Source organism: Pyrus communis, chromosome 14 (assembly GCF_041283825.1).
Source record: "Pyrus communis isolate YQ-2024b chromosome 14, ASM4128382v1, whole genome shotgun sequence".
Lineage (NCBI taxonomy): Eukaryota > Viridiplantae > Streptophyta > Magnoliopsida > Rosales > Rosaceae > Pyrus > Pyrus communis.
Window position 1 is genome coordinate 5,541,234 of NC_142578.1, and position 27,627 is coordinate 5,568,860.

At 36.8% G+C, this 27,627-nt stretch overlaps 4 protein-coding genes across 5 annotated transcripts; 3 read left to right on the plus strand and 1 right to left on the minus strand.

Moving 5' to 3' along the window:
• Positions 1-3,751: 3,751 nt before the first annotated feature.
• LOC137712071 (4-coumarate--CoA ligase-like 9) lies at positions 3,752-7,716 on the plus strand. The gene is made up of 6 exons (XM_068451218.2): positions 3,752-4,935; positions 5,799-5,988; positions 6,194-6,339; positions 6,452-6,519; positions 6,886-6,988; positions 7,242-7,716. Exons 1-6 carry the CDS (start codon positions 3,892-3,894, stop codon positions 7,365-7,367), a joined length of 1,677 nt encoding a protein of 558 aa, XP_068307319.1. The 5' UTR covers positions 3,752-3,891; the 3' UTR covers positions 7,368-7,716.
• A 522-nt stretch (positions 7,717-8,238) lies between these two features.
• LOC137713113 (uncharacterized) lies at positions 8,239-12,184 on the plus strand. The gene is made up of 12 exons (XM_068452370.2): positions 8,239-8,428; positions 8,527-8,645; positions 8,832-8,861; positions 8,964-9,091; positions 9,617-9,796; positions 9,911-9,974; positions 10,078-10,185; positions 10,461-10,614; positions 11,004-11,093; positions 11,232-11,287; positions 11,474-11,531; positions 11,623-12,184. The coding sequence occupies exons 1-12, from the start codon at positions 8,347-8,349 to the stop codon at positions 11,955-11,957; spliced, it is 1,404 nt and encodes a 467-aa protein (XP_068308471.2). The 5' UTR covers positions 8,239-8,346; the 3' UTR covers positions 11,958-12,184.
• A 208-nt stretch (positions 12,185-12,392) lies between these two features.
• LOC137713114 (mitochondrial pyruvate carrier 1) lies at positions 12,393-13,995 on the minus strand. The gene is made up of 5 exons (XM_068452371.2): positions 13,860-13,995; positions 13,095-13,198; positions 12,936-12,990; positions 12,710-12,845; positions 12,393-12,570 (listed from the first exon to the last, which is right to left on the minus strand). Exons 2-5 carry the CDS (start codon positions 13,185-13,187, stop codon positions 12,531-12,533), a joined length of 324 nt encoding a protein of 107 aa, XP_068308472.1. The 5' UTR covers positions 13,188-13,198; positions 13,860-13,995; the 3' UTR covers positions 12,393-12,530.
• Positions 13,996-22,774: 8,779 nt separating this feature from the next.
• Positions 22,775-27,170, plus strand: LOC137712328 (beta-glucosidase 13-like). Of its 2 annotated transcripts, XM_088684630.1 has the most exons (14): positions 22,777-22,933; positions 23,558-23,664; positions 24,231-24,300; positions 24,377-24,435; positions 24,535-24,610; positions 24,747-24,824; positions 24,974-25,061; positions 25,312-25,612; positions 25,706-25,821; positions 25,920-26,137; positions 26,248-26,270; positions 26,379-26,469; positions 26,587-26,695; positions 26,769-27,170. In XM_088684630.1, the coding sequence occupies exons 1-14, from the start codon at positions 22,846-22,848 to the stop codon at positions 26,959-26,961; spliced, it is 1,617 nt and encodes a 538-aa protein (XP_088540756.1). In that variant the 5' UTR covers positions 22,777-22,845; the 3' UTR covers positions 26,962-27,170. The 2 variants fall into 2 exon arrangements, with proteins under 2 accessions (XP_088540755.1, XP_088540756.1); XM_088684629.1 differs by lacking the exon at positions 26,248-26,270 and having other exon boundaries at positions 22,775-22,933; positions 26,326-26,469.
• Positions 27,171-27,627: the final 457 nt, after the last annotated feature.

Sequence of the window (27,627 nt, forward strand, 5' to 3'; positions counted from 1 at the left end):
CCAAAGTTTTAAAATACGTTAGGTGCTAGTCGAACGTCAGGCTAGAGTCCAGACGAGGTTCGAAGCGGAGTTAAGTAAATTTATTATATTATCATATAAATTTATTAAATTTTATAATATATAAATATATAATATATAAATATATATGTGCATATGATGTGAGAGTTTGAGGTGATGTGGTCTCAAAAGAAAAAAGAATTACAAAACACGGGATTACCCAAAAAGATAAAAGAAAATGAAAAGTGATGAAAGGGCTACAGTGTTTGCGCATGCTATGCAAATGTTTCCTTTCCTTCTTAAAATATACTAGTATTTTTGTACACGCTTACGCGCATGCAAAGGTCTTTTTTTAATCACGGCGCACTACACACGATATACATAATTTTGCTTTATTTTTCACTTTGCAATTGTTAAGAAGTGTGAATTTTTTCCTTTTTCAAATTAACGGTACCTATCATTATCTACAACAAAAATAATGTAAGAACTTTTTGATATGTTCATTTAGAAGATTTAAAAGTGCCGGAAACTTTGTGTAAGGTAAAAAAATTGGTGTGTAAAAATCACTTTCCAAAAAAAATTAAATTAAATTAAATGTTTGTACAGACTAACATACAATATTTAAAATTTTCATTTTGTGAAACATGTACAATTACGTTAACAAGACATTTCGTATATCACTAAATCCCATGGACTGCTAATATAGGCCACAAGCTTGAGTTTATTTGTAAGGTATTTAGCAACATTTATGAGAATTGTTCTAGTGGTGCTTTGAACTTGCATTCTTATTTAACGACTACCTGCAAACGTAAAGAAGTTATCAATCTCTACAACTGTAAATGGAAGTAGGACAACTAACAGGATACGATTAATTCAAAGTGATAAATTGTAAGCTTCAATGGAAACCAAATGGTAGAAGAAAATACAATTGAACACTTCTTTACGATGAATATGTTAGGGATTTCTTCTAAAGAGGTTTTACAAACAAACAACCAAATAATTAAACTCTGCAACTTTGATAAATTGATAACCTATTGAGTAAACCCATGAAGGCAAGAAAATGGATATTGATTTTTGTAGTAAAATATAGCAAATCAAGATGACATTTAGAAGTTAGGATAAGTGGAAAAGTGATGGAAGAAGAGTGGTACTGACAAAGCAGATACTATAGCTTTGCACATGGGCTTAATTTCTTAAAGATTAAAGAATTTATATTGGTTTAGGATTTAATATCCAATCTTTCCATAAGCCTCTCCATATAAAGTTTTAAAATAACAAAGCTCTTGAACAGTATTAGCAACAAATAAATTTTAAAGTACCTGATTCGGACAAAGCAAGATAAGTAATGTTTGTAATCACTAAGAATAAAAAATAAAGTCAAAACTGAGAAGCAAACCACCAAATCTTACCTCCAAGTCAAACTGAGATAATTATTTGGCTCTCTGTAGGGAATCTCCACTTGCTGCTACCCTAATATCCTCCCTTTAGAGAGCAAATGAACAACAAACAGCCAAAAAAAGAAAAAGAAATCAAATGTAGTTTCCGAATGCCCACTGACCACTGATTTCAATAATCTCGTCATCCTCTTCCTCTGAATTTGTAATCTCGTACACATGGTTGAAAAATCTACTTATATGTCCAAATACATCATAAAATAATTTGGTATGAATATTTAACCTAGCAATAAGCATGAAAAGCAAAAATAAGTAGGATATAAAGAACAGAAAGATGAAGAAAATAAAAAGAAGAAATTTATTAAACTGATTGTATTATGATTCGTTTCAACGATAATTGCACATTTACATAGTAAGTATTAATTTAAAGAGATACAAAAAACCTTTGAATTAATTTGTCATCCCTTCCACACTGCTTTGACATTTATCCTATCTAAGATCCCACCAGCTATCAAATTAATACAATCAACATCTTGCAGAGTTATGAGATTGAGAGAAGGAGTTACCATCAGCATCGGCAGCAACCATTTCAACATCTTGCAGAGTTATGAGTCCCTTCGTCACAGTCTCTTTTTGCAGCTGAGACCAAAATTAAATTACATAAAAATTAAATAAATATACAAACACATACATACGGTAATAAAATATGATTTTGATGGAGTTAATTAGTTAAGTGGCAAAAAAATTGAATGAAGAAATACAAAGAAAATTGATGGAGTAATTAGTTACTATCTTCAAAACGGGGCATGTACTGCAAACCGGTCGTCTTTAAATACTGGTATGTGGATTGTAGGTCTGGAGCAGCATGATCAAATATTTTTTTTTGCTATGGAAAAGCACGGTCGCGTGCGTTTTCATCCTCTCTTTCCGTGCGGCCGATTTCAGTTTTTTAGTGTTGCGTGCGTGGCTTCAGTTTTGCTGCCACTTTTTATTTTTTTAGTGTTTTTTCGTTGTTATCTAAAATAAAATCTGTTAACGGAAATACCCTTGGTATTATATTCTGTTTTTTATTTGTAATTGTAATTTTTTTTGTTTCAGAGACTTTTGTGTCTGGTCATTTTTGGTGAGCTTTGATAATGAAGTGGTGGGACCATCTTGAAAAAGGCGTGCAATTAAAAAATTATAGGACTGGCCATCTTCTTCCTCGTGCGCGAGCAGCTTTGCAAGTTTTTTTTCTTCAGATTCCGGCGTCTTCACAGACGGCCGCTAGCCCCTGACTAGCCCCACCTAGCCCTACCTAGCGCTGTCTAATCCCACCCAGGCTTCTGTTTCATATGATTTTCGATTTTGTGACCGATTAGGAGGAAATTCCGGCAGTTAGTTACCGTTCAGCGGAAACACTGAAACTCTCACATTTTAGGTTTTTTACTGACTTTTATATAGTTTTGTTACTCCCATTTTGTGATCGATAGAAGGAAACTGTAGCAGTCGTTTTCGCATGCTTTGAAAATGTTTGCTTTCCTTCTTACAAAACACTGAAGGCTTGAAATTCTCAGGAAAGATCAACTGGTGATTATGCCACGGCAGTTCACTTTTTCGGAGCTGAGAAGACTTATAGAGACATTTTAACCTACTCAAGACCAGTGGTAGAGCCAAAAATTTATCATAATGGGGGCATAACAAAAGAATAATACTTGGCAACTCAAAATAGTTTGTTGCCGATACATAAAACTTAGTGTTTATGATCATAACCGTTTACATTATAAATCATTATATAAAGATCGTCTGTGCAAAAATCAATTAAAACTAAGGTTGTTTAGTCACTGAATTATATAGAAACAGATGAACGAAATTAGTAAAAGCATTATGAATTGTCTATGTATTTGCTATAATAAATTAACTAATCGACTTTAGTTTTAATTTATTTTTTGTATAGATGATCTCTACAAAATGATTTATAATATGAACGGTTCTGATCATAAACACAATTTATTTTTTTTACATTAAATTTTGAAATTTCATCTAATTTTTGGCTATCTTAATCTCTCCTAGCTAATTGGAATAGATACTGAGTCAACTAGCAAAAGAGAAGAAAGAAAAAGCAATTTACTGTTCATATTAAGAATAAAATTACTTTATAAACCTTAACTTTTTTTCAATTCATCAATTAAAAATTGAAAAGAACGTGAAAAGTTAAAAACGTATGCCTGAAATAAACCAACACACTCGGAACAATTATATTCAACACCCGTAAAGTAAACTAACTTCTTACGAAAAGAACTGATATCATGTCAAAAACTTTATTCTACATTTTAAATATTTTATATTAAGAAGAAAAATATATTTATAAAAAATGTAGAAAGAAAATTTTAAAACGTCAACAATACTTCGCCTTATAGAAGAGGACAGCTCATAATATATTTGAAATATAAATAAATAACTCTCAAATAAATCTTACTACTACTCTGAAGTAAAGCACTTTCAAGTGAAACCTTCAACAATGGCGGAGGAATCAGCAGCAAATCTCAGACGTTGGATCGACCCGAAGAGCGGCTACTGTCCACGTACCGAGACCTTCCACTCTCTCCGGCGTCCGGTCCCACTCCCGCACACCCTACCCCTCTCCCTCACCCAATTCACCCTCTCCCTCCTCGATTCCTCTACGGCCAAGCCCACCACGTCCGTCCTCATCGACGCCGCCTCCGGCCGCCACGTCTCCTACCCAACCTTCCTCAGCCAAATCCACTCACTCACTCTCTCCCTCCAATCCCTCGCGCTCTCCAAAGGCCACGTGGCTTTCATTCTCTCCACTCCTTCGCTCCACGTCCCCGTCCTCTATTTCTCCCTCCTCGCCTTAGGCGTCGTCGTTTGTCCCGCCAATCCGATGGGGTCCGAGTCTGAGATCGCCCACCAGGTCCGGCTAACCCGACCCGCCATCGCCTTCACCATGTCAGCAACCGCCAGCAAGCTCCCCAAAGGCGATGATAAAATCCGCACCGTAATCCTCGACTCGCCCGAATTCCTCTCCATGCTCGACCGGGACGGGTCATCCGTAATCCGATCTGAGAGCTCAGTTGAAGTCAACCAAACCGACCCGGCTGCGATTCTTTTCTCCTCCGGCACCACCGGCCGTGTCAAAGGCGTTATGTTGACTCACCGCAACTTCATCGCCCTCATAGCCGGGATGCACGCCCATCGGCGCAAACCTGACCCGACCCTACCCGACGGGCAACCCGTATCGCTGTTCACGCTGCCTCTGTTCCACGTGTTCGGGTTCTTCATGGTGGTTCGGGCGGTGGCGTTGGGCGAGACCTTGGTTTTGATGGAGAGGTTCGAGTTCGAAGCGATGCTGAGGGCCGTGGAGAGGCACAAAGTGTCGTACATGCCGGTGTCGCCCCCGTTGATCGTGGCTCTGGCGAAGTCGGAGTTGGCTCAGAAGTACGATCTCAGCTCGCTTCGGCTTCTCGGCTGTGGCGGCGCGCCGCTGGGCAAGGAGGCTGCGGACAGATTTGGTGAGAGATTTCCCAATGTGGAAGTTGTACAGGTCAGAAATTTAGCTTATCCTTTAACGGTCTGGAATTTTTGTCATCGATATATTTTGTTTAAAGTTTTTTAAGTTAATTTTTTTTTTTTTTAAAGTTTTTAATTTTTTTTTAAAATTATTAAATTTGTGTTGTAAATTGTAATCTTCTTTTCCTAGCAAACAGCAACAAAAAACATTCGTGAGCAAAAAAAAAAAAAAAAAAAAAAAAACAGTAACAAAAAACTTGGGCAATCGTTGTTTGTCATTTGGTTGTGTACTGGTCGGTATGAAATCGTAGTAGCTTCGATACATGATCAATATGTCGTCGTTGCTAATTGGTCATAAACTTATGTGTATAATTACGAAAGGAAATGCTAACGAGACTCTTTCAAAAGTGAGACTTTGCACCACCTTATGTTTTTGACACAATTTCCATGTCAATAGTATAAAACATTGTGTCAAAAAACATGAGGCAATGGAAAGTTCATGGAGGGTTCCATTTTGAAAGGGTCTCCTTAACATTTCTCAATTACGAAATCGAAATGCATCTACTTATGTGTTTCTTCATATAATAAGTGTAATACTATTAACTAGGTTTCAAGTTTCAACCTATTTGTTAATTAAGGTTGACATCATCTAACGTATTTGTTAATTATGGACCCATTTTTTAAGTTTAGGATTTAATTTTTAATAATATTATATTATTCAAGAAGATCGAGAATGCGGTAAAGGGTTCTAGAGTTTTGATTAGTTGAAGTTAGACCTTGAGACTTTTCTCAATTTGTGATTAATTAAGGAGACTTTTCTCAATTTGTTATTAATTAAGGATACTTTTCACCACTGAAAGTAACAAGGTCAAATGTTTGATTATTATGGTTGTTTAGGGATATGGTTTAACCGAGACCGGAGGAGGGGCTACGAGGATGATTGACCCTGAAGAATGTGCGCGTCATGCTTCTGTGGGCCGCCTTGCCGAAAATATGGAAGCCAAGGTTGTTGACCCTGAAACCGGAGAGGCTTTGCCTCCTGGCAAGAGGGGTGAGCTATGGCTGCGAGGTCCAACAATCATGAAGGGTAACGAGACACTTCCTCCGTCTCAAGTGTTGCTTGTTGCAAAATTAGAATGTCTTAACATGATTTTTCGGTCTTTTCGCACTTGTTTCTTACAAGTTGGTTAATGTAAGTGAGTCAAGACGACGGACTCCATTACCTTTAGTTAGTGTGAGTGAGAAAATGTAGGTTCGAATCTAACATTTTGAAACTATTACAATGCGTGCAGGTTATGTTGGAGATGACAAGGCAACTGCTGAGACCTTGGATGAAGACGGGTGGTTGAAGACCGGTGATCTTTGTTACTTTGATGACGAGGGGTTCCTCTACATTGTTGACAGGTTAAAGGAATTGATAAAGTACAAGGCATATCAGGTGATTGAAAGTTTTTTTCAGACCCTTTGGGACACTCATAGCAAAGATGGTTGTAAATGTCATTTGACTAATCTGTTATATCTGGTGTCTCTATTTGTGGAACAAATTGCAGGTACCCCCAGCTGAGTTGGAACATATACTTCAATCCCATCCCGACATTGAGGATGCTGCTGTGATTCCGTACGTATTTAGTACTACGACATTTTTTTTGTGTGGAAAAAACTAGTTTGTTTTGATGCTTTATGGCATTAAGTATAGCAGTTTGCGACTGCGATAACTCTTATTTGCTACGTTTGAAATGTCATTTCTTACAAGTTTAGCTTTGTCTCTTGACACGAAATTGGTGCATTGAAAAAAAGACAAAAAGGCGAAGAATTTTTTCTATTAACGGATGTTTTGCTGATAAGATTGTCTGTGAAATCTGGTATTTTTGCCCCTCGATCCACCCCCATCCCGAAAGGAGAGAAAAAATGGATCGGAATTTCTTTCATAGCTAGTAAAAAGATAATCGTTACTTAAATAATTCACTGTTTTCTTGTAAATCAGGTATCCGGATGAAGACGTGGGGCAGATTCCCATGGCATATGTGGTTAGAAAGCCCAGAAGCAATATCACTGAGGCTCAAGTTATGGATTTCGTTGCAAAACAAGTACGATTCTGAATATATGTGAAAATCTTTCATTGAATGTGCATACTAGTTGCCTTCTTCACATACTGCAATGTAAAATTGCTTATGCCGTGATCACGCTGCACAGAAATAAGCGTTGATGTTTGATGCGTTTTACAAATGTTTATAGTGTCATGAACACGTATCTTCACATAGCCAACGTATTTACGGAAAAAAGGAACGAACCACGTTACAAATATTATAGGCCTTCACATTGTAGTATTTCTTGTTGCAGGTTGCTCCGTACAAGAAGATACGACGTGTAGCGTTTATCAACTCCATTCCAAAATCTCCAGCAGGAAAGATCTTGAGGAGGGAGCTAGTAACTCATGCTTTATCCACTGGTTCATCAAAATTATGATTCGTTCGTTCGAATCAAAGGAAGAAGAAAGCTTTCTCAGCGTTGCATTCGATCACTCGTTCGCGCTCCTTATATGTACGCGATCTTGGAGGCCGCCCGCGGTGAGATCGGATCGGACTGCAGCCGTATAAGCCTTGATGTAAAATATAACTTTCTCAGCGTCATAATAGGTTAATAATAATGTGGTTCAAATTCGTCTTTGACGATAATCGAACTGAAGACCTCTCACTTACAAGTGAAGAGGAATACCAAGTAAAGAATAATATCATTATATCTTAGTACTAAAGACCAACAAATTGATATCACTCAATCCGACGGTTCTAATTAATTCATTCTGTTGGCCATCTCACTAAACCAAGAGCCCATATCTCTCTCTATCTTTCTTGAACGATTTGAGTTCCGGAAAGGATCTTAACTCATCGACAAATACCTACTTGTGATAATAATAACTAACATTTGCTTACACGTTTTGTGTGTATGAATACATTTTTTTTAGAAAATGAGAAGGAGAGAGGGAGAGGGAGAGGGAGAGAACGTGCGGGGGAGTGGGAGGTTTTTGTTTTCGGTTTTTTCATTTTTATTTTTTTATAATATTGGAGGTATTTTAACATTACCTGTATGTGAGGCTTCAATATAAAAACATTAAAATTTGGACATTTGAAATTATATTATTGCCCATCATTTTTTTTGTGTGATAAAAGATTAATTTGTCTTTTCACTATTTTTTAGTTGATAAAGTGAGATTTATTAATTAGTGGAGATAGTAGAGATTAGTAGAGATAATAATAATAATAATAATAATAATAATAATAAATGAACCAAAAAGTAAAACAATGGTAAAGCATGGGGCAGAAAGAGAATTACCTAAAAACAAGGGTACCAAAAAGCATTTTACTGAAAAGCTAGGGTTTAAGGGGTTTCTGTCTTTCTCCCACCTGTTTGCGACTGAGTTAGAAGCAGAGAAATAAAGAAAACCACCATGCCTCGTACGACAACTCTCGAGTGCCCAGGTTGCCCTCCACTTCGAGCTCTAACCTTCGACGAGCTTGGTCTCATCAAAGGTAAATCTTCTCCTGCTCTTTTCTCAATCAACCAGCATCAACCGCTAATTCTTTTGCTAAATGTCTAAAACTCAATTTTCTCTTCGTTTTTTTTCTAGTTATTGAAGCTCGGGGTCAGCAAGGAAGAGCAGAGCCTAAGGTGGTTGAGAGATGGGGCGAACCCGATTCGTCTAAAAGCGTGCTCGCCGCCTCTATCGATGACCGAAAATCCGACCCGGTATCAGTTTCTCTGCTTGTTTTTTGAGTTAGAAATTATATAGGGTGAATATAATGCGTTTTGGGTTATTGAAAGACTGCATTTTTATCATGCGTGTGTCGGAATTTGCTTTATGCTCTGTGTTTTTTGGGGTAAAAATGTGAAAGGAGTGAGTGATTAAAATTCCCCCTTTTTGTAATGTTGCAGTTACTAGCTGTTGCCAGAAGAAATGGGACGGTGAGTGGCGTCTTTGGACTATGAATATGTGGGAGCAATTCGGGGTTTCCGTGTTATTAATTACAGGGGCTGATAACTGTTATGTGCTTGTATGTCTTACAGATTGAGGTTCTAAATCCTCTTAATGGTGGTCTTCGCTTTGCAGTCACCAATTCTAGTGATAACGGTGGGGACGACCCTGTTGCTGGATTACATTTGTTTGCCAAAAAGAATTCGGAATTGGCTTCTAGGTGAGATGACTTCTGTGATTTCCTGGTTTTCTGTCAATACCAACGACAATGAGAAACCTTACAATCCCAAAGTTTTTGTTTGCGACATAAGTTGATTGCTGGAATTTCTAATAAATTTAGGGTACTAAATCATTTTAGGATGCTCGGGGTTGGCTATGCTTGGGTGTTCAATTTTAGGTTCACTAATTTTCTAATATACTTTTTTACTCCAATTTTGAGTGTGTTGCATTACACTTAGATTGTATAGGTCCACTTTCTGGTGCACTGGTTTGTGGAATGCTAATCATACGTGCACTGGTGGATTCCTCTTGCATGTTTTTCAGTTGTTTGTTTTTCGTTTTAGTTCAATTGTTAGCATGTATACCAACCTATATAAATGTCCCCTGAAAACCAACTTGTCTTAAGCTTTAACGTGTGAGGGGCGTCTCAAGTTCTTCTATATTCTTATGCCAATGTTATTGAAATAAGTGGAGTTATCCCTCTATGCATACAGTTGCTAATATTTTTTAAATTACTCGCTGCTAGGTCTTGCACTTTGCTTACATGTACAACAAATGGAAATGCAAGCATAAGATCCTTTGAATTGACTAAACCAGCAGCAGATGTTGCTTCTTCTGGGTCTTCAACAACATGGAGTGTGGGTGCCGGTGGCAGTATCTCATGTTCTAAAGTGGATAGAAGTGAAAATTATTTCTTATTTGGAGGGTGAGTTCTCATGTCGAGTAACTTATTCTAGGAGGCTTGAAATCTACTTATCTTCATTAAACAAAGATTGTCATCACTTGGCCTAAGCAGCGACCTTATTATTTTCACTTTCAGGAAGCGTGTTGAGATGAGTGTCTGGGATCTTGACAGCTGTGCCAAGATATGGACAGCCAAACCTGTAAGCATTTCTATCTCCTTCCATTATATCTTGTGATACATATACACTTGTTTTTCGCAAACAGTCTGACCGACATTTATTATAATTTTTTTACCCTGAGCAGCCTCCTAAAAACCGCCTTGGCATCTTTACCCCAACGTGGTTCACATCTGCCACATTTTTGTGTAAAGATGATCATCGTAAATTTGTTGCTGGCACCAACAGTCATGAGGTAATAACCTCCTAATTAGGATTGATTTTGTTGTTATTTTAAGTTGGGAATAAACTACCTGTGGAACGTGCTCCCTTTCTTTATGTACTCTGTAAGAATGGTTCAAGTTGTTAGTTATATTAGAAGTTCTTCATTCCCTTGAAAGACTAACAGTTTATACATAGTATACGGGCAGGCAGTTTTTCTGCATTTCAATTGTTATAATATAGTATTCTCTTTACAGTATCAGGTTATTAGAAGTTCTTCATAACCTTATGACTCTTTTTATTCAACAGGTTCGTCTCTATGACATTTCTGCTCAGCGAAGACCTGTCATATCATTTGATTTCCAGGAGACTGCTATTAAATCTGTAGCTGAAGATCTAGATGGCTACACAATCTATGTAGGGAATGGATCTGGCGACCTAGCTTCTTTTGACATACGCACAGGTGCATTGACCTTATTAGAACATTCTGATTAGTGGTGGGGTCAGATTAGATTGTGTAGGAACTCTGTACCATTAATCAAAATTAAGAACAATTTGAATTGAATAGGCAAAAGTAGTTGAGTTATGGATTTTGGCATGATTAGAAATTTAGGTGTAAGCAATAGCCATCTGTTGAGCATGATACTTGCTACCTAAATTATGGAACGACTGGTGTATCAACTGCCTGTGTCAGGAATGTACATTATGGAAGTCCCTTTGCACTTTTTGAGGGCATTATTGGTGTTATGGGTAGGGATAAACTGGTTCTATGTTGCCCCCCTGGAACGATAGTATAGATTCCTTGATGTTGTATCTTTCTTTTCCGACTATTAATGCTGTGTTTCACTACAGGGAAATTGTTAGGATGCTTTTTGGGTAAGTGTTCAGGTAGTATAAGATCCATTGCAAGGCACCCCGACTTTCCAGTGATAGCATCATGTGGTGAGTGCACGGTTTCTGTTTTCATTATCAAAACTACTGCTCTATCTCTCTCTCGCATTAAGCTTTATTGGTGTAGTTAGTACTGTTTGGAAACCAAAAATATCTGTATATTCACTGACCTCAAATTCTTTCTTCTAGGATTGGATAGCTACCTACGCCTTTGGAATGTGAAGACGCGGCAATTACTATCTGCGGTATGTTTCTGTACTTTATTGTTTTTAAGTTATAAAAGCTGGCCATTGGCCAGCCAGCCTGAGGACGTCTTATGTTTATAATTACATAGACTCCAAATTTCATGGTTTCTTGCATACTCGAGTAAGAATGATGTATGCTTCACTTTGCAGTTCTTTTAGACCAATTGTTTTTGTTGAATGGTGCAGGTTTACCTGAAGCAGCACTTGTCAAACGTTCTTTTTGATTCCAATTTTGCCGATGAAGGTGTGTTTTCCTATTTCCTATATCTGACAGTAGTGATATCATGTAACTTTTTCGCAAACTTTGGCAACAAGCTTTCCCTTCTATTCTGCAGAAGCAGAAATTGTCAATCCCCCAACCGATCGGCTACAGCATGATGAACTTAGTGTTGCTGAGAGAGATGAGGGGGAAACACGACGTGTGAAAAAGAACAAATCCAAGGAAACGAATGGAAGCAAGAAGGAAGCTAAAACGAAAGGCAGAAACAAGGAAGAAGTATCTATTTTTGGTGGGAGAGATGACGGCGAAACACCACCTGTGAAAAGGAAGAAGTCCAAGGAAAATAAAGGAAGCGAGAAGGAACCTTGTGAAGAGAGTGGATGCAAGAAGTTGAAATCGAAAAAAAGTAGCAAAAGGCTAAACCGTGCAGATGTTGATAGCACATCGTGATCTCGTTGGGGCCAAAGGACGGAGTATATGTTCATGTAACTGGGAAGAGAGGCCGAACACGCTAAAAGGGTGGAGGCCACTGCTGCCTGACAATTTTTTGATAGGAAGAAATTGACAATGTTGTAAATCGTCTCTTTTGGGAGCCGGTACATTTGCTATTTAATCAGATTGGTGTTAAACTTATAACAAAATTAGCTTTTGCATCCAAAGATTGTTGGTTTAACCTATTTTTCGGGTAGCAAGTGATTTTCTGATGGCCTGCTGCAATGAAAGTGCAAGTTTTCAGTCCTCACTATCTGAAGTTCTGGACCAAAATTCAGTGCCTTAGACCTCATCGTGGTAAAATTCCTTATTACTTTCAAATGTCACCGCCGAAACGAGTAGTGACAGATTTAAGTTTGAGAAATCTTGTACACAATTGACTAAAAACAACCATTTATGAACCCAAAAAAAGGCCTTGACTTAAATAAACAATAGATGCATCATGCGTCTCACACGCGATCAACAGTGTTTTCAGTAAAAATCGCAACAAAAACAATGAACGAGCAAGGGAATGAAAGCAGCAGCAGCAAATCACTCGGATGCAGCTTCATCTTTCTTCGGGGCCAAGTACCTATCATTAAGCAAGTCAACAAGAACAAATCTCACATGTTTTAGTCTCAACTCATTTTGATACAAAAGGTCAGAAGTTATGGCAATTGACGACTCAACTAAATTTCTGCAATTGATGACGAAACCAATTAGCTACTTACCCCTGACCCCTCGCCCAGCGAGAGAGCTGATAGAGTTGGACAGTCTCATTTGAGACATGGCACGCCAAAAGTAGATAGTTTCGAGGTTGTACCATCCATGCAAATCTCATAAACAATGCTGAATAAACGCACATTGCTGCAGAAACAAATTCGAACCACAGTTATAATCCTGCCATGTACTATAATACTGAAACTAATTTACATCTTTCAAAACGAGTTATTGGACCTGCTGTCATGTTGCCAGAAATCATTTCTGGAGGTTTGTTCATATCTGCCAATCCCTGTTAAATCAAACCCGTACGATCAGATTAGTCAAAAAAGCATGAAATTGCAATTGAATTCAAACACATTCTTGTATGCAAGAAATCATAGGGCTGAAGCATACAGCAGCAACGAATCCCCAGTTCGCAACAGGTCCCCAAAAGTGAGTTGTTTTTGGACCAACTGGACTGTTCAAGAATGCTCGGAATGAAGCCATTCTTACAATCTCTGCAAAGTCAGAACAACAATAAGAAAAAAAAAAGACGACGAGATTCCAACAATGACAAGATACAGAGTAAGAGGTACGTGCAGGGTATATTACAAACATAACGATTTCAAAGTCAATCTGCCTAACCTACTTAGAAACTTCCGATCCTGCACCGAAAAACTATTTTACATAACCTCACTTTACATGATTTAAAGCTCTTATCATGTTTGAGATCTAAATAGTTTCTTGTTTCAAATGATCGAACTTGCTACTAAAATCTCAGCTAAGACATGCTTTCACTATTAATCTCCAGCATTTCTAAAACCCTAATTCCAAATATTTTTCAATAATCTCTAACATTTCTACAATTATTTTTCAATAACCTCAAACGTTTCTGCAAATAGTCTTCAATTAACCCAAAGAAAGTAATACTATATTCCAATTGATAATAATCAAATTACAGTAATTTCATCAGTCAAATATTAGGGTTTAGGGTCTAGTAAAACAATTGAAAAGTGAAATAATCACTCGAAAAACAAATCAATTTTTCGATATGAAAATTCATCTGATTCAGACAGACGGCATAGCGTGGCCCTAACCCTAATTCCCAAAATCCCACAATCGAACTACCATGACGACGAAAAGGATGACGATGACGTCAGATATTTACGAGAGGCGTACCTTATCGGAGAAATAGCCGGAGTAGTTGGGGACGATCGGCGATTAGGGGAGAGGGGATTTGTGGTGGCAGGCTGGCAGATCCCCAGGAAGAACAACAAAGTAGACTTAAGTGAGTCGGATCGCCTGTGTACTAAATAGAACACAAAATTTTATTCGGGCCAATGATATTATTACACGTGTAGTATAGGAGTCTTGCAGTTCCAAACCGACGGACAGATCTAGATCGTTCAAGTGAGGAAGAGAAAAATATGAACTCTAAATTTGTGCGAAGTGGACTAGTGAAATATAGTAACGAGGTCATAAGATTTAGATGAGCGATTCGAAAATTTTCAATTCTTCAAACTCCAGATTGCAAGATATTGAAAAACATCTCGATTCATAAGTGTAGGAGCAACTTCAAGTTTTAAACATATGGCCGCACACTCGTGAATCTTGGCTCCAGCAGCCGGATTTCAACGCGAAGATTTTTTTATAATTTTTATTTTTGTCCACGTTACAATTTTCTTTCTAATATAATATCAAAATCATATCCTTCAGTATGATGGCATTCCTTTAAGTTTGGAATTCAAGATAGACTTTAAGATTATTATTATTTTTTATTTTTTATTTTTTAGGGAAACTAGTTAGACTTTAGGTTTGGACTTCAAGAAATGGATAATACTTAAGTATTTTACATACTCACTTTCAAATTTAACCTAAAAAAAATGTGTTATATATATATTTTTTGTTTTCTAAAGTTCAAGAAAAATTAATAACGTATCCATTATTTTTTAAATAAATAAAACATGTGTTAAAAAATATCATTGGATTGTTAGGATGCTAGATGGCATTCCTTTATTGGTATGTCAATATTAGTTAGTTACTTTTTCTTGTATTTGTCTTACTGTGGGTTAATAGTTTGTCGATATATGTAACCTCGGTTAATGGTTAGTTGGGTTATTGTAAACCATGGTAAGTTGTTTGTTGTCAATCGGTTGGTTGAGCTGGGAGATAAGCTTTATTAACTATCAATCGTAACTTAGCTTATTAAAGAATTTGTATCTGCCTTCCTTGTTCAATGAAAGTTGAAGATTCGACCCCTACCAAAAATCAGATCTTCAAGTTTTGAACTCGATTTGGAATGTAGATCTCTACCTCACTGCACTTTGTTTCACCGCAACATGCCGAGAAATTTGGGCTAGTGTTATGTGGCCCCGTCCCAATAAGGGTGTTTTACACATCCCCTTGGCCCTCCCCACATCCGTGTTGTGTCAACTTGGTTCTCTTCTCGTAAGTGTGGTGGTTGGGGGTATGGATCTAGATCGCTTGGTCGATTGCAGGGCTCGAAGGTCTAATTTTTGCTGTGGAATTTTTTTTTTTGGGTAATTTTGGTTGTGCTTGACTCTATGTAAATCCTCTTCCGTTTTGGTTCCTACATGGCTGTCACTCCGGTAGTTGCTGGCAAAAGTTCAGCGGCAGCAAGCTGCTTCTACCTCATGCAGATTAGGATTTTTTTCTCTGACGTGTGTTTTCGTTAAAATGCAAGAAATTTACTTTACAACATGGTATATACACCTAATTAACCCGCTTAAGAAATACAAGTTACCACTTTGAAACTTTTCTTTTGGGAAAAAAATGTAGGCTCAATCATTTGTGAGGTTCTTTCTCAATTTGCAAAGGTTGAAAATGAAGTTTGCAATTCATTAATTTCAAATGAACTTTGTGTGGTGAGTAAGGTAATTAGGTTTCTCCCAATGACGCTAGCTGCGAAACCCTAGTTAGCGAGAAGTTAATTTCAGCAACCAAACTCTTGTTCGTCGTGATTAATTAGTCACCAAGGAAAACGACATATTTTTTTCTAAGCTATGGATTTCCACACTTTCGTTTTCTACTTCTCCACTCTTTCTCTTATATCTGTTTCTTGAATTTCTTTTGATTTATTCAACCCAACAATTACAAAACAAAAAAGTGTAAAAGAGAAAATGAGAGTATCGAATTAAAATGGCTTCCCATTTTCATCAAACAAGATAAAGACTTGTAGCTATAAAGATCCCATAATTAAATATGCATCAATTAAACTAGCTAATCCTCTACAAGCAGTGATTGTGGGAATTCCAGGTCCGTATTCCACACAGCACGTCCTGAGTTCGCTTCCTGGCGCTGGTGAATTGCACGATGGTGGCCAAGGGGAGGCTGAAATACTTCTGTGAGTCTTTCCGTCCCCGAAAAAGTGGATTGCCATGATAAAACCACCAGCTGGTCTTTTTTTTTTTCTCTATAAAATAATAATAAATAAAAAAATCCTCTACAAGCAGATTGACAATTTCTGAAGTCGTGTGGGCTGGAACCCCTTGATTTTACAGCTGCTACTAAAGTCATTTACTTAGTCATGAGGCTTTTTCACATACCATTTAGCACCTCTTCCAAATGTAAAATGAAATCCACGATCAATTTAATTAAAAATATAAAATAAGAATAATTAATAATCAATAACTATCCCACCAAATAAATCTAGACTTGTATATTTGTAAAATAATATAGGTTTCTTCAACTGTTCAGTTTATTGAAAGTATTTCAATACCTTAGCGAGTCAATGAAGTTGGTGTGGCAAATAATTAGATTATGGTAATTGTAGAGATATATCGTGCACTAGGTTACAGAATGTAGTGAGAAATTTGTGCCCTTGGTTATGGACTCTATATATGAAGAAAGACTTCTGAGGAGTAAATAATAGCTTCTATTTATTAGTTAATGCTATAAAAATCCATGTGACGAACCCTAGATGAATACAAGATTAATACATGCATGTGAGAAACCCTAGTTAGTGAGCAGTTAATTTCAGCCAACCAGTCTCTTGTTCATGGTGATTAATATTAGTCAGCAAAAGCAAGATGAGATTTTTTTAAGAATTATTTTCACATTCCGTTTTTCTTTTCTCCTTTCTTTATCTTGTTTCTGTCTCTTAATTCTCTTTTGATTATTCAATAAAAAAACTGTAAAAAAGAGAGAAGTACAATGGAGAAAATCACTTACATTTTCATTAATAAAGAAATGTGCGTAGGCATTTAGATTTAATTAGTGTCACATTAAACCCCTAAAGGATTTAAAATCTCAAATCTTGTGTTTGCTGATGACTGTCTCCTGTTTGCTAAGGCCACAACGAGGGGTGCGAGGAATATTCTTCAAATCCTTAATATGTTTTCTAAAGCGGCAGATCAACAAATAAATTTTCTTAAGTCGTCCTTGTATTTTTCCAAGAATACAACTTCTCCAATTAGAATTGATATTGCTAATATTTTACATATTCAACATAAAACTACTATTGGTAAGTATCTAGGAATTCATAATATTGTTTTCTGGAAAGGCCAAGTTAATGGTAATGAGTTACTTAAGAGGGTTAAGCAAAAACTAGCCGGTTGGAAAGCAAACACTCTTTCGAGAGCAGGGATGCTTACTTTAATTGACTCTAATCTAACAGGTATGCCTAATCATGTTATGACTTGCTTTAAGTGTCCTGACAAGATTGTCAATAAGCTTAATAAAGAGTGTAGGGATTTTTTTTTTTTGGGGTAGGGACAAGAAAATCTTTCCAGTGGCTTGGGATTTGATCTGTACTCCTAAGAAAATGGGAGGTTTGGGAGTTAGAAGACTAGATCTTTTCAATAATGCTTGTCTCACTAAATTGGGCTGGAAGGTAATGACCGAGGAGGATAACTGGTGGATTAAGTTAGTAAAGAGTAAGTATTTAGAAAAGAAAGTTTTCTAGATAATAAAATTAGACAGAATCATTCTTTTGCTTGGAAAGGTATCTTGAAAAGTAGGGATGTTATTCTTAAGGGTATGAGATGAAGAGTGGGTAATGGTAAGGACATTTTGTTTTGGTCCCATACTTGGGTTTTTTCTTACCCGTTGTTCCATCCTTTACTCAATATTGACAACCAAAACATTAATTGGGACTTGAAAGTTAGTGAATTTAGTGATAACTATTGTTGGGGTAGGAGAAAGCTTTCGCAAGTGGTTAGTAATGAAATTGTGAGGAAAATTTGTAATATTACAATTCCCTTGCAGGATTCCAAAGATATGCTTGTTTGGGGTCTAAATAAAAACGGTAAGTTCTCAGCTAAATCAGCTACTTGGATCCAAAAAGGGATGTTGACTCAATCTACAAAGCATAAGTTAATTAATAAGATGTGGAAACTTAATATTCTTCCTAAAGTTAAGATGTTTGCATGGTTGTTCATTCGTAATAGACTTCAAACTAGAAAAATATTAAGTCATATTGTAACTAATAGTGATAAGATATGTCCTTTTGTAATTCCATAGATGAGGACAAAATGCATTTATTTTTTAATTATGGTGCCACTAAATTGATTTGGGACCTTTGTTCAATTAAGCCGGGCAATTTCACTAATGCTAATTTCGACTCTGTAGTAGATTGGCTAAATTCTTTAAAGTATGTTGATAAGGAAGTTCCTAGTGATTTGAGCTTGTGTTTGCTTCTTTGTTGGCAAATTTGGAATGACCGTAATAATATGGTGTTTAGAAATGTTTTGCCCATCCCGACAAGATCTACATTATTGGCTATATCTATGGGTGAGCGATATCTAAAAGCCAATGGTAAAGGTTTGAGAAGAAATACTAATGATATTTCCACAACTGTTAAATGGTATCTGCCAAATAAGAGTTTTGTTGAGTTAATTTTTGACGGTTCGGTGGTTGGGGATAAGGCGGCGGCGGGATTTGTTTTAAGGAATCATAATGGGTAGTTTATTGGAGGTGGCATCTTAAATCTGGATGGTGCTACTATTTCTGAAGTGGAGGCTAGGGCTCGCAAAGATGGCCTTCTTTTTGCTCAGAGGAAGGGCTATACTAAGATTATGGTTGAAGGTGACTCTAAGTTGGTCATTCAGTCAGTATTGGACTGGGGTGCAACGCCATGGAATCTGGTTCCTATTATTGAAGATATCAAGTGGACAACGACCAGTTTTGATTGCACTGACTAGAACATATTTTTAGAGAGGCTAACTTTGTGGCGGATGCCTTCGCTCGCCAAGGCCTTCTTATTACTGATTATCATATTTGGGACCATCGTATTCCTTCATTTGCTCTTCATGCTTTTCAGTTTGATTATATAGGGAATAGTTGTACTCCAGGGTTTTCTCTTTAATACATTTTCTTGTTAAAAAAAAAAAAAACATTAAACCCCTAAGTTTTACATCTAACTAATGTCATTTACGCAGTCAAGAAGCTTTGAGGTTTACGAGACTCGATTGGAGAACAATAGAATGATTGTCAATGCCAGCCTTCGTATACATTAGAGAGGCACCGAAATAAGAATTCCGGAATCCAAAACTAAGAAGTGAGAACGCATAATTCAATTGATTAAATGAAAGAATAAAGAAAACCCTTGCAAGACGCCTTACCATAGTAGTTAAAAACAATTAAGTTTATGCACTATATAGTATGAGTTTGATTCTCACTAATCCGGCAATTCCCCTTCTCAAATAACTAAATATTTAACCCGCTAACACTATCGTTTATTAAACAAAAACCTCATAAGAAAAAGTAGTTTTAATTCTAAATTTTAGATTTATTTTTTAGCATTATTTAATACATTAGTTTAATAATAAAAACTGGGTATATAAATAAAAATAAAAACTTAAAAATACAATAACTAAGGCACCAACCAACCCAAAACGATTAATATCCTAGCTCTCTCCCTCTAATGGCTCCTAAAGAGAACTCATACTATTATTACACACTGTAATTACTAAGCAGACGAAACCTAGCAAAAATATTAAATTTTCATTAATTGTGAACTTGATATGGACAAAGTTACAGAATGGGGTGATAGTGAGAAAATAATAGCTTCTATTTATTCGATTCGAAAATAGCTTCTATTTATGAAGAAATACTTCAAAAAAGGAAATAATAGCTTCTATTTATTAATAATCCATAAAAATTCAAAAGTCATTTAACTAAATACACAGTCCACTAATTTTCACTAAACATTGTATTTCGTTGTAGTCACGAATATAGAACTCAGTTGTAGTGTCTAGGTAAGTCATTTGCTAAGTGTTAGGTTTGAATCCACTTATGCCTTAAAAAGATTTAATCCATACTTGTAGATCATTTGTGGCAGGACCTCTTGTTGTAATTGCATCCGCCACAAAATTTGTTAGAATGAACGAACGTTTGCTAGGATAGTTTGGCTGCGCACCGGAGGATTGCCAGGATAGTTTGGATGGGCCGCCAAAGGATTCTCCACATGCTACGGAATTGGATTACCACGTATATCTAGAGAGTTCAATTTCTTCGCGACGAAGAACTCAATTCCAAAATTCATATGAGTTCCATCGCCTTTATTTATTTATTTTTAATTTCCTATTATTTAATAAACGTATGAATACTCTGTAATCCAAATTTAATATATATTTTTCTTCCGATTACGGTTAGTTTATGATGCCCCTAATTAGAGTATCCTTCAACTTCAATTCTTTTGTGCCCCTTTAGTATCTCCTGTTAGGGGTGGGCATAAAACTGCCAAATTGCAAAACCGCATCGAACAGTATGAAAAAAAACTGAAAAGAACTGTGTTGACCGGAAAAGTCAACTTTGAGTCAAAAACTGAACTAGACCGTTCAAACCGGTTCCGATTCTTGTTTCGAATGAACAAGAACCGGCTGGAATCGAACCGAACCATTTTATTAATAATAAATAAATAAATTATTCTTTTGAGCATTTTTTGCCAGAACAATACTTGACTACTCAAAGAAGAAGGAGGAGTTCCTACTTAAAATTATTCGTTGTCGTTTTATAGAATTCTATTTTTATAATCAGAATCATTCATATTATAAATCACTCTATAAAGATCCCCTCTGTAAAAAAATCAACTAAAATTAAGGTAGTTTAGTCATCGAACTGTGTAAAAAAAAAAAAAGGACGGAATTGGTAAAAGCATTACAAATTGTCTATGTATTTGCTAGAATAGGTTAACTAAACGATCTTAGTTTTAATTCATTTTTTACATAAATGATCCTTGCAATGTGATTTATAATATGAATTGACACACCCCAAACATCTGGATGGCCACGTGATGGCCGACACACGAGGGTGATGAAAGCTATTTAATGAATGCATATGCCAAGAACATGTGAAACATGCATATAAATTTCGCTCGAACTAAAAAACTAATATACTAATATTCAACTTGGTCCACTCATGTTTGTTTTGCGCTCCCTTAGGACATAGGAACGAGGAATACGATCCGAGATACGAGGCATTCCCCTACCAGTGATACCGCATCATCCTCTTTGCTTTGACTTCTATTGTAATAGCACCTCTCTATTTATTCTTCTGCTTATACTCTGAATTAGTTGTATACTCTAAACATGTCATGCATTATCACTATCTTTATCATTGTTGGCAGTTGAATATTAGTATATTATTTTTTGTAGTTCGAGCGAAATTTATGTGCATGTTTCACATGTTCTCGGCATGTGGCAGAGTATGTGCGGAGATGCATTATTTTTCAGCAGGTGAAGGTAGAGAGACAAAGACCTAAGGGTCTAATGCAGAACCTCCCGATACCAGCATGGAAGTGGGAAGACATCACCATGGATTTCGTGTATGGTTTGCCAAGGACACAGTCGAGGTTTGTCTGCATTTGGGTGATTGCAGGAGCCTGCAAGCGACGATACTTATATTGACCTTCGGGTTGGGTGTTGTAGGAGCGGCTGTGACATCCCACATCGCCCAGGGGAGTGATCCTTAAATGTATATTCCCATCCCTACCTAGCACGAGGCCTTTTGGGAGCTCACTGGCTTCGGGTTCCGTAGGAACTCCGAAGTTAATCGAGAAGAAGGCTAGAGCAATCCCATGATGGGTGACCCACTGGGAAGTTGCTCGTGAGTTCCCAAAAACAAAACCGTGAGGGTGTGGTTGGGGCCCAAAGCGGACAATATCGTGCTACGGTGGTGGAGCGGGCTCGGGAAGTGATCCGCCCTGAGCCGGGATGTGACAACGGCGATGATACTTATATTGACCTTCGAGTTGGGTGATGTAGAAGCCTGTGGGCGATGATACTTATATTGACCTTTGGGTTGGGTTGGGTGCTGTAGGAGTCTACATGCAATTGATACTTGTGAAGGAAGTGTTTTGAAGGAAGAGTTCTATATGCCTTTGGGCGATATTGATACCACTAGTTAGCACACTATATATGAGATATGTTTTATGAAGGTTTTATGGCATGCTAGGGTTTTCGGAAACCTATTACATATTATGCTATTAGTTTTCATAAAACTTTGGGGGTTAGTATGTTGATAACTATTTTAGTATTATATATTTGGTCCAGTCATGTTTGTTTTGCGCCCCCTCAAGACATAGGAACGAGGAATACGATATGAGATACGAGGCATTCCCCTACAAGTGATACCGCATCATCCTCTCTGCTTTGACTTCTATTGTAATAACACCTCTCTATTTATTCTTCTGCTTGTACTTTGAATTAGTTGTATGCTCTAAACATGTCATGCATTATCACTATCCTTATCAGTGTTGGTAGTTGAATATTAGTATATTATTTTTTGTAGTTCGAGCAAAATTTATATGCATGTTTCACATGTTCTCGACATATGCAGAATACTAACGGGCACAATGTCCGTGGTGAATTGCAATTTATCACGGGCTTTCACCGTGATGGATGAGCTTTTTTCTTCTAGTGTCTTAAATAATGCACCAAATCAAACTTAAAAGAGCTGAACAGAATTATGTTGATGATTAGCAATTTAGCACACAAAAATTTTAACGAACCAAATAAATACAAGACAGAAGGTGGTAGTACTAGGATGATCAACGGTTGAGATGAAATAAGAAAAGATCCAACGGTGATTAAAGAATACAGACCAGCGGCATTTCACTAGAAAAGGTGGTGTTGCTTCTCCACCTCCTCATTCTGTTTCAAACGTCTGAGAGCAAAACAAGAGAGCAGAGAGAGAGAAAACAAAGATGTTGCTGCAGAAAGAGAAGTTGCTTTGTGTCATTGCTGCTGCCATTTTTCTAATGGCTTCGCTTTTATCTGCAGAGGCTCAACAAGGTTTGCCTTTAATCCTGCCTTGAAATTTTCACTTTCTTTTATCATCTTTTTCATGCCCTCTCTTAAGCTTGAGTGAAACTACTGTATTGTGGAAACACCAAAACTACGTACTCAGTTAAAACCTTCAACCATTTTTAAAAGACGTATAGTTGTTTGTGTTGCTTTATTTTGTTGACGGTTGTTCCAAATATCCTTGTTCAAAACTGTTTTTATATTCTTATATTTAAGGCACCTGTTCGTTTAGTTTGTAGTTTCTCGTTTGTGATTGCCTTTTCTCCGTGAAAAATCTGTTGATTAAATCTTGTTGAGTCCATGAAAAAACTTATTTACTTGTAGTCTTTTAGGTGTTCATTCTTTTTTAGAGTGTAACAACTTGTAATGTTTTTTTTCTTTCTAGAATCAGTTAATGCTAATAATAAAAGTAGCTGCTTCCAATCATATGATAGACGATCGATAGTGTTGTCTAGGGCACTTTCAGATAACTTGTGTTTCAATTGATGTTAATCACTAATTATGCAACTCTTGCCAATCTTTTTCTCTGCCTATGCCTTTTATGTTTACTCTTTCATCATATGATGATCAATCAAGTTTTCTACTTAGCACAATTAAATGGTGTTGTTGCAGTTGAGGTGATGAACACAAGCAGTGCTGCACCTACTCTCGAACTTAACGTTCACCGGGCTGATTTTCCGGTTGATTTTTTCTTTGGAGTTGGCACTTCAGCTGCACAGGTATATACATTGATGTTAAAAATGGTTAATTTACTCACACACACACACACACACGCTATATTGGACCTCGAAAAAGATTTTGTGATAATGCAAAAATATCGCGATAGTCTAAATGAGTTCGATTCTTTCGTGATATTGCGCAATACCACACCGAATGCCTCGTGATCCTATATTGGTCCTAGTCCTTCTGTCCCTCCTATTCTTCTTTTTGTAATCGGTTTATGAATATTTGTAACTTTGTGAATGATGTTTATAAGTTGAACATTATGTTTGGAATATTTGGATTTTTATTTAAGTGCAGTGTGTTTTTGAACTTGAAGCATATGTATTTTGGTAGTTTATTATGCATTAATGAGAAATTATTGTTAAATTATATGTGTTTTGGTGCAAGTATATTTATATATTTATTCATTACTATTCTCGAATAGCTTATGCGAAATCGCCCCGACATTGCATAGTAAAACGTCCCACGCAACGCCTTATGCATTGCGATTTCAAACTATGATTTATATATATAGCCTCATACTTTCTTAGATCACTAAACATATTAATGTGATGTTGTGCAGACGGAAGGGGCAGCCGAAGAAGAAGGGCGATCCCCGAGTGTCTGGGATCATCGTGCCAAAATACTCCCAGGTTCACTTAACCTTCATTATCTTTTCTTCATATCTTTCCAATTTTAGAATCCTCATCTCACAAGTTTCCGTTGCAGGTGCGATTCGACAGAGTGACAAATTCCCTAAGGCAATTGATGGATACAGACGATACATGGTGAGTAGCAAAAAGGGTCAAAACATATATCTTTGAGAATGCAAATAATTGTTTTGAAATTTAAAACTAATATATTGTATGGTATAATCTGCATTATAGGAGGACATTCAGCTTATCAAGGAGCTTGGAGTGAACTCCTATAGATTCTCCGTTTCCTGGACAAGAATTCTACCACGTTATTTTCCTTTCTTTCCCGTCCTTTGCTTTCGTTTTAATTCCATTTAACATTTTTCTTTATCTTCTTCTTGTTTAAGTTAATTTGATCCTTTATAACAAAATGATGGAGGCTCATGTTGATGAAACCTATGCAGAGGGAACCATAAGTGGTGGAGTTAACCAACTTGGTGTAGATCATTACAATCGTCTGATCAATGAATTAATAAGAAATGGTAAATAAAGTTCACTTCTGAAAGTTGATTAATTAGTAATTTAGTACTGCTTGGGGCATGTATACTTTTTGTAACTTTAGTTTCTTGTTTACGCTTCATATTTTCTCAGGATTTGTTTGATTTAACGTGTTTCCTGCGTCCTAATGCAGGCATCGAGCCTTTTGTCACGATCTATCACTTTGACTTACCCCAAGTTCTGCAAGAGAAGTATGGAGGCTTGACGCATCAAATGTTTCTGTAAGTTTAATCTTGTAGAATTATCATGTATTGTTTATTTAGAGTTTCATTTCGTTTAATAAATCACTTCATCTCTATCTGATATTGTGAACACGAGTATATATGAAAAGCAAAGTCGCCTCTGATGATTATCGAGGCTCATCATATCTTTCTCTTCTTCTACTTCATGCTTTCTCCCTCTTGTGCTTAATCTTTTATATATCCATGGAACCTTTCTCCATCTTGTAAATAATACGGTCTGTTTTTGCAGGAAAGACTTCAGCGATTATGCTGAGCTCTGTTTCAAATTATTTGGAGATAGAGTTAGGCATTGGTTCACCATTAATGAGCCAAATGTTCTTGCACAATATGGCTACGAGCTTGGGATTGCCCCACCAGGAAGGTGCTCACTTCCACAACGACGTTGTGGTTTGGGATCCCCACCTCGATGTATGGTGCCTGTCGGTCCCTGTAACTTTGGTGGTAACTCGTCCACGGAGCCTTACATTGCTGCCCACCACATCATCCTTGCTCACGCCACTGCTGTGAAGCTATATAGAGAGAGATACCAGGTTAAACTTATAGAAACCACGTTCATCTCTATTCAAAGTTCAAAACTCATTGAAGGAATCTTGATAAAGTTTGTTTTGAATGTCATCTTGCAGGTAGAGCAAAATGGAGAGATCGGAATCGTCCTTGCTACAAAGTATTTTAAGCCCTATTCTAATTCACAGGAAGATCGAGCTGCAGCAGAGAGACTGTTTGATTTCTATCTAGGATGGTCAGTATAACTACTAATGATAACTTTGAGAAGTCCATTAATTAATTTAATTTCATTAGCAGTTGATTAATATTAGCTTCTTGTTAAATTTGCATTAGGTTTATGGGACCGTTGGTACTTGGAAAATACCCACAAAGCATGAGAGAGCTGGTGAAGGAAAGGCTGCCCACATTTTCCGCCGACGAGATATCTCTTGTCAAGGGGAATTTAGGCTTTGTTGGGATAAACTATTATGAATCAGTTCAAGCGAAATATAGGCCTCCTCCTCTTACAGAGAATCTGAGCTATTCCTTCGATTCATGGGCGGAAGAAAAAGGTAAAATACCGTACTTGCCATAGCCATAATGGGAGAAAATAAATAAAACAAATCAAGCATAAGTATAGGTTATAACCTTTTATGTTTCTTGATTTGTTTGGTTATTGCAGATATCAAAGATGTTCCTGGTGTGGTAAGAAACTTCTAACCTTTTATGTTCTTGCTTTTTTTTTAATTTTTTATCACAGTTCTTGATGCTTTCTTGGATGAAATTAGTGCTTATGTTGTCCTTGTGGTGCAGTCCGAGAACCATTGGCCACAAGGGCTGCAGAAGCTGATGAACTATGTGAAGAATAAATATAGTAGCCCACAAATCTACATTTCTGAAAATGGTTGGATTTCTAACTTATGCTTCAGTTAATCCACATATGTTTGAAAGTATCCAATTACTAATGCAAGTTATCACAGAACGTTAACATGAATTGTTACATCTGCTGTAACTTTGACAGGATATGGTAATCCAAAGAATGACAGACTTCCGCTTGATGAACAACTAAAAGACCCAAATCGAATCTCCTATATTGCTCGGCATTTGTATTGGCTCAATAAGGCAATGAAGTAAGTGGTGTAATTTCTTGATTAACATAAATCGACTCAATGTATAATCACGTTCTTATCCGGTTTATCGCAGGAACGGAGCAAATGTCAAAGGATACTTTTGCTGGGCTCTGTTCGATGACTTTGAATGGGGTATAGGGTTGTCTCAGCAAGTTGGACTCTACTACATTGATTTCGATGACAACTACAAGCGCTACCCCAAGCAATCTGCTAAGTGGTTCCGTGATTTCAACCACAACAGTGCTTCAATTAGTAGATCGACTTAGTTACATAATCTCTCATTCTGGTTTTATGCAGTACATACTTCATATTTTTCTATAATCAAGACTCTCACGTGTGTGACTTTAAACAATTTATGTATGCTACGAAGAATTTTCTGTTCGATTTGTGGTATCCATCTGTTATCGTGGTAAGAATACTTGTGTAGGACAGTTTAGGTTAGGTTACACTTCATAAATATAAAAATGTAAATAAATCCAAATTGAGTTTTCAATTTTGTTTCGCAATTTAATTAGTACTGCAAAGAGGTCACACTGAGTTTTTCAGTGTTTTCAAACCTGAGTTCAAACTAGAGAGAGCTCAGATGTTCACTAATTTTTCCTTCTGGAATATAAGGCTCGAAAAATTCAATTTACTGCTTGAACGAACAGAAAAGTTCAATTTACACATGCACTATATGCAATCACATCTCGGTTTCACTACTGGAAGAATCTTCGAAAAGACCAGCATTGCTTGCCTGTTCGGCTCTATAAATTTTCTGTGTCCCCTGTAGGCAAGGTGACCCTGTTAGTTTCATTACTTTACACATTGAAATGCTTGCCTGCATTGCTTGGCCCACGTTCCACCCATGTGAGTACAATACAAAGACATAACCCTAGCTTAGAGACACAAAGTAGTCAATGGCAACTAGAGCTGAAGACTTGTATGTATGG